General features: G+C 41.9%; 1 protein-coding gene across 1 annotated transcript in view; it reads right to left on the bottom strand.

Annotated features, from left to right (window-relative positions):
* Positions 1 to 2,402: 2,402 nt before the first annotated feature.
* Positions 2,403 to 7,295, bottom strand: part of LOC138978595 (ATP-dependent RNA helicase DHX29-like) — a 42,939-nt gene continuing 38,046 nt past the window's right edge. The window contains exons 25-26 of the mRNA XM_070351354.1: positions 7,087 to 7,183; positions 2,403 to 5,226 (exon numbers count right to left, since the gene is read on the bottom strand). Coding sequence (XP_070207455.1) covers positions 5,162 to 5,226; positions 7,087 to 7,183 — 162 coding nt within the window. The 3' untranslated portion in view covers positions 2,403 to 5,161. The remainder of the gene's footprint in view (positions 5,227 to 7,086; positions 7,184 to 7,295) is intronic.

The following is a 7,295-nucleotide window of genomic DNA, read 5'->3' as shown; positions in this document are numbered from 1 at the left end:
TGAAGACGCGAAGCGTCAAGTCGACGGCGCGAAGCGCCTAGCCTTACTAGGGGGGTCCGGGGGCATGCCCCCCCGGAAATTTTTTTTATCCAAAGAACCCAGATGGTGCAATCTGGTGTCATCTGAGCTCCAAGTTTGCCATTAAATTCTGTTTTTAGAATCAGAGTTTTTAGTACCAAAATGTACCAATTTTTGCTTTTTTGAAGAAAAAAAAAATATACATGTATTATTATATGGTTTAAATTTGTAAAAAAATTGATCTGTTGAGACAAACAGGAAAATGTAACTTGTAACACAATCTGTGCAATCTGGTTTACTTTCAAACATAAAAGTTCAATAACTGAGGCGGGCGGTAGCAGTGCGTGAACAAAGTACGGAAAGTTTTCGCGGACTTTTGCGCAAAGGCCAAAGTAACCGGTGCTTTTTTTGTGTGCCTCCCCCCTTTATTTTTTCGGCGGACACTTTTGCATTTTCGGCGGAACAAAAAAAAAAATTCGGCGGAAATCCGCCATTCGGCGGACAATTCCCATGCCTGAATCTAGTGTGCACATAGTATGGAACTACTTGTGCATGTAAACACACACGCACAAGCATAGATCTATTCACAAACATGTGCACGTACAGACACAAAGACACAAGCATAGATCTATTCACAAACACATACATGTGCACGTACAGACACAAAGACACAAGCATCTATTCACAAACACATGTGCACGTACAGACACAAAGACACAAGCATCTATTCACAAACACATGTGCACGTACAGACACAAAGACACAAGCATCTATTCACAAACACATGTGCACGTACAGACACAAAGACACAAGCATCTATTCACAAACACATGTGCACGTACAGACACAAAGACACAAGCATCTATTCACAAACACATGTGCACGTACAGGCACAAAGACACAAGCATCTATTCACAAACACATGTGCACGTACAGGCACAAAGACACAAGCATAGATCTATTCACAAACATGTGCACGTACAGACACAAAGACACATGCAAGCACACACACAACAGGTCACTCACTCACTTCCTTATACCTGCTCAAACACACACATGTACACGATACATGTTCTAATGCAAGTTTAATCTATACAGTTATAAAGGAACACATAGTATGTACACATGCTTCATTCATTTTATTTAATCTCCAACAAGTTCAAACAGCACTATCACAGTGTGATGTTCCGCATGCTGTCAAGAATGCAAATGCCCTAGCGCACACCCACCTCCCTCCCTCCCCCTCTCTCTCTCTCTCTCTCTCTCTCTCTCTCTCTCTCTCTCTCTCTCTCTCTCTCTCTCTCTCATAAAGATGGCTCCCAAAATTTCAGGCACAGTTTCCATACATACACATGTAAGTACAGACATTCATAGGTGCTACCTCTTCCAGGTTATTCCTGATTTCAGGTTTGAGAGGAAAAAGTTCAAACATTGATTTCTAGTATGACTGTCAGATATAGATGCGTTTAAAAACTTTCAGCTGTCTGTTCAGGTTTTGGGCTCCCGTGATTTTCAGTTTCCCTTTTAGGCTAGCACCCCTAAAACTGTGCAGACTATGCTTTTTTTCAGTCCTCCACAGATTCTCTTTAACACTCAGCCATTTTAACCTTTGCCATATGCTTCCTGGGTCGTGGACGACCCAGAGCTTCACAAAACTGTCTGTATCTCCAAAACTATTGAGTATTTTTGATTGAGACTTCATGTAAACACTACAGAACCTTCCCGTTGACCACTTTTTCAAAGATTATCTTTCAAAACAAACAAATAAACGATGATGTCATTTGAACAACACAGTCTGGATGTTGTGGGTCGTGGATGACCCATTTGGAATCAAACAAGGTATATTATGGTGTTTATCCCTATTCAGACGGTGTGGGTCGTGGACGACCCATACTGACTGCAAAGCGGCGGGGAAAATTTTATCCCTATTCAGATGGCATGTCAAGTCCTGTACGACCCACACTTTTTACCTTGAATCCTTCTTCACAAATCCAAAAACAAATAGACTGCCAACGTTCCAAAATTCAGAATTAAAACAAAAAGTAGCGTACTTTTTAGAAAGCATGGGTCGTAGTTTTAAGTCTGATCCGGTGAAGGTTAAAAACTTCTTCAAACACAGAGCCCGGAGTGTGACAAGTCTACTTATTTGAGATTACAAGAAAGAAAGTCACCACAGAGACTATCAATCAATCAATCAATATGAGGCTTATATCGTGCGTATTCCGTGGGTACAGTTCTAAGCGCAGGGATTTATTTTTTTATTTTTTTATTTGTATCTTATGCAATTTATATCGCGCACATATTCAAGGCGCAGGGATTTATTTATGCCGTGTGAGATGGAATTTTTTTGTACACAATACATCACGCATTCACATCGGCCAGCAGATCGCAGCCATTTCGGCGCATATCCTACTTTTCACGGCCTATTATTCCAAGTCACACGGGTATTTTGGTGGACATTTTTATCTATGCCTATACAATTTTGCCAGGAAAGACCCTTTTGTCAATCGTGGGATCTTTAACGTGCACACCCCAATGTAGTGTACACGAAGGGACCTCGGTTTTTCGTCTCATCCGAAAGACTAGCACTTGAACCCACCACCTAGGTTAGGAAAGGGGGGAGAAAATAGCTAACGCCCTGACCCAGGGTCGAACTTGCAACCTCTCGCAAGTGCGTTACCACTCGGCCACCCAGTCCTCATAAGTTCAGCAAATTCTGTCTTTCCGCAGAGAAGCTTGTGGCTTGACTTCTGTAATTAAACATCCATTCCTTCCTGTGTCAACAGTCATGTCAGCAAATCACAGACCTGGTCAGACTTGTACACCCAGTGAGAGCAATCTTCCTGTGTCAACAGTCATGTCAGCCATCACAGACCTGGTCAGACTTGTACACCCAGTGAGAGCAATCTTCCTGTGTCAACAGTCATGTCAGCCATCACAGACCTGGTCAGACTTGTACACCCAGTGAGAGCAATCTTCCTGTGTCAACAGTCATGTCAGCCATCACAGACCTGGTCAGCCTTGTACACCCAGTGAGAGCAATCTTCCTGTGTCAACAGTCATGTCAGCCATCACAGACCTGGTCAGACTTGTACACCCAGTGAGAGCAATCTTCCTGTGTCAACAGTCATGTCAGCCATCACAGACCTGGTCAGACTTGTACACCCAGTGAGAGCAATCTTCCTGTGTCAACAGTCATGTCAGCAAATCACAGACCTGGTCAGACTTGTACACCCAGTGAGAGCAATCTTCCTGTGTCAACAGTCATGTCAGCAAATCACAGACCTGGTCAGACTTGTACACCCAGTGAGAGCAATCTTCCTGTGTCAACAGTCATGTCAGCCATCACAGACCTGGTCAGACTTGTACACCCAGTGAGAGCAATCTTTCTGCTTGAAGACATACATGGACCAAAATTCAACAGCCTGGCTGCATTCTATTTTATCATGTCATTGACTTTATGATCCCATTGCTGGGCAATTCAAGTCGCTTCATCCCAGTGGAAAGCTCAGACAGCAACAAGAGTCGAGCTACAAGGGCGTGTGCTTGTTTTGGTGTAATCAACCATCTGCACTTAAGGCATAATGGCCGAGGTCTTTTACATGCCACTGTGGTGACACAGGGGTGGGACAGGGGCGGATTAGGGGGGGTGGTTACAGGGGTTCCGGAACACCCCCCCGCCCCCCACCTCTGCTGTAAAAAAAACAAAAACAAACAAAAACAAACTGTTTGTGAATTTTGTTGCTGCTTCTGTCTGTAATGCACAGTGGGAATGATTTGCTGAATTAGTTTACATGCATGTATTGACAACAAATTCCAACTGAGCTACCCTGAGCCCCCAATGCACAGTGGGAATGATTTGCTGAATTAGTTTACATGCATGTATTAAAAACAAATTCCAACTGTGCACAGAATAAGTAGCCAGGCAGTTGATTGTTGGTGTGTGTTTAAGTGGAAGTCTGATCCCATTTAAAACACTCAATAGACGCGTGTTCACAAAGTCAAACAGCTTTCAGTGGCTGGTTTCATGTACAACACATATACATCATTTTTCACAAGTTCAAAACTGCACAGACACTCACTCTCAAAACAAGTTTGCATGCCATAGAATAGTTTAAGCCCTCGCACCTTTGCAGTATTGAATCATCATTTTAAGGGTGATCCACTGGCACCTCCCAAATGCAAACGCCTTGTGATAACTGTTGGGCTAAGCATCTCAGATCTGGCCAAGCTTGTACATGGGATAATACCAATCCCTTTACTTGGACACAAAGCAATTAACTACCACCCTGACTGCTTGCTGTGGTCAGTTGGATTTGTTGGATGAATTACCTTCTTACATTAAGTCAACAATCAATTGCCACTGTGAACAGAGAGCACCCATGCAATGCGGTTCATTGTTGGTATGTGACCAAGTGGAGGGATGGACATATCCCATTTAAAAGCCTGGCCAGATCCCAGATGGTGAGCCGAACTTTTTACATGCAAAGGGGTGTGCCTCTCAAGACCTTGTTTTCTCAAATGTTCTGTTCACAAGCCTGAAAAATGTTCTGTTCATAAGCCTGAAAAATGTTCTGTTCATAAGCCTGAAAAATGTTCTGTTCATAAGCCTGAAAAATGTTCTGTTCATAAGCCTGAAAAATGTTCTTCCATTTTAAGACTCTGTCCCTTCTAAAACATCATTTTCATACACATTTCGCCATCTTTAAAAACGGATTCCACTGTACTGGGAAATTTCCAAAAATCCAGATGACAGAGGTCATCCAGGTCACTGTTAAAGTCAAATGATCGCTTACAATTCCTTGTTGCCACTAAATGAAACGTTTGTGGAGCACACAGCAGACTGGTGATTTTCTAGGACATCCAGGATGATGTTTTCCAGAAAACCTCTGGAATCTTCTTCTTCTTCTTTGCTAATGAGGCAAACTTGATCTCAGGAATCCTGCCTTTTCATATATGCGGTTTCACCAATGAGGCTTGCATCCATCTGCATGCCTGTGAAAAGCTCACACACAAAAAGCTACAGTTCAGTCTTAATGTTCAGAATAAAAATCTCCAATGTCAACTGATCAACAGTTCATTACCCTGCTCATCCACCACCATGAAGACACTCAAAATGACTGGTTTCTTGAGACAGATCCCATCAAGATCTGACGACAGGTTTCTCACTCCTGATCAGTTCAATGATGAGCTTGATCAGTCGGTCATCTGCAAACACAGAACAAAAAGATATTTAGCTGTCGAGTAAAATAAACAAAATATGAGGCAAAATAATGAAATTGAATGGAACGTTCTTACATGTAATTCACTATGTGACTGCTCTGGTGACTGCTTTGGTTATGTATATGAGAGAGAGAGAGTGTGTATGTGTGTGTGTGTGTGTGTGTGTGTGTATGCATGAGCATGGCTTGGAAAGCAAGAGTGTGTGTATGTGGGCGAGTGTGCATGCTTGCATTTTAGTGTGCATTTGTGTGTGCCCATACACTTACATGAACTTGTGTGTGAACACATGTATGCGCTTATGCATGTGGTTTCTGAGATAGAGATTGGATTATTTCTCTGTTGGACATCATTGGATTTGATACAGTTGTAACTAAACAAGGGCTTTCCCTGTCTTGATGGCCACTAAACTAACAAGAAATCTGGCAAACAAACAACCAATCAAAGTCGGATAAAAATAGGAAAAACAACATCACTTGTGCAACTTTTGTTGCTCCTAGCCTTCTACTGCAAGGAAGTAACCGGAATTTTCCCAGCTACAGTCGAACTCGCTTAAGACGAATCACTGGGGATCGGAAAAAAAGTTCGTCTTAACCAAAATTCGTATTAAGAAAAAGTCTTGTACATTTTATGGTGTTTCAATTTGTTTCTTTCGCAACTTTCATGCTGCTTCACGTTTAGACAATAAAGTGACATATTCAGTTACATGTTCATGTGTGTCTCATGTTGAGTGATGATTGTTGAGTTTGAGTGAGAGTGAGCACACAGAATAGATGTTTCATCCAGTTGTTACGTTTTTGGTCACACACACGCACACACTGACACTGTCCACATTCGCGGTGTTCCTATCATTTGTCCGGAATCACTTACCTTGGCGACGGGTAGCAAACCTTGGCCAATTTAGTTTTTTTGTTTTTGTTGCAACATGATGTTCAAATCCAAATCGAAAGCACTGACTGACTGATAAACTATCGCGAACCGGCGAACGCAAACGTTGAGAGTGTGGTTTCCCTTGTCCAAGGGAAACCACTCTGGCATCTATATTTTTTGGCAATGGCTTTCGTTCAAAACATTGATGTTTCGTTTTTGGTATTCGCGAAGGAAATAAACGTCAGTCAGTCATTCATGTTCAGTGTCTGAGCTATCAATCACTTTGATTCTAAATTTGAAATTGTTTTGTGAGTACAGTGTAATCAGTTTAACTTTATTCAGTGATCGGTTGAGCAATGGTTCAAGCAGTCGACGCAAGGGAAGACTTTGACACATGTATTCAAACTTCTCAAATTCCCATGATATGTCGATCTCGGGACGAGTTTAAAGATTTCGTCATAAGCGTGAGTAAATTACAGACATTATGCATGCTTGGGAATCCAAAAAGTGCTCGTTATAAGCATAAATTCGTTATAAAGAATTCGTTTTAAGCATTTTTTTTAAGCATGAAGAAAGAGGTATTCAGTTGGGAACTTAAAACTAATACGTTATAAGTCAAAATTCGTAACTAGCGTGTTCGTTTTAAGTGGGTTCGACTGTATGTGATAACTAATGTGACAGGGTGGTGCAGTAGTCTGCCTTTGTCACAGGCAGTTACTCTGCATTGATGGAATTGTTTTCCTGCCAAAGCGTGAGCTATTTATAGTAGCTCAACGTTTTTGGTATGTTGGAAGACAGCACACAGTGAAATGTGGAGTAGCATTTTGGGATGGGGTGTGGCTGCTGTTGTCACCTTGTATGCTCTTGGGAACCTTAGAGACAAAACTGTTTGACTGGCCTTTGACTCCAAAGGTGATTGTCTGGTAGTGCTTCGTGCACTTAATTACATTCAATATGAAATGAAATAGAATAACTCACCTGCTAAGTTAAGACCAGGTTCTGCCAGTTTTCTCTCCAGGAGCAGGTCAAACAGTGTACGCACTTCTTTGAAGATCACACCTGTCTTGGCTACAGCCTGAAAAATAGTTCATTGGATTATAACTGGTACACATGGTCCAGAGATCCCCCCGTTCAACACACACACAAAAATCATATCTGCATAGGGAGGTAAGTAGACCTTTTTTTCG

The sequence above is a fragment of the Littorina saxatilis genome, linkage group LG10 (assembly GCF_037325665.1).
Source record: "Littorina saxatilis isolate snail1 linkage group LG10, US_GU_Lsax_2.0, whole genome shotgun sequence".
Taxonomy (NCBI): domain Eukaryota; kingdom Metazoa; phylum Mollusca; class Gastropoda; order Littorinimorpha; family Littorinidae; genus Littorina; species Littorina saxatilis.
The sequence above is the reverse complement of the archived record's forward strand: the minus strand, read 5'-3'. Positions and strand labels throughout refer to the sequence as shown.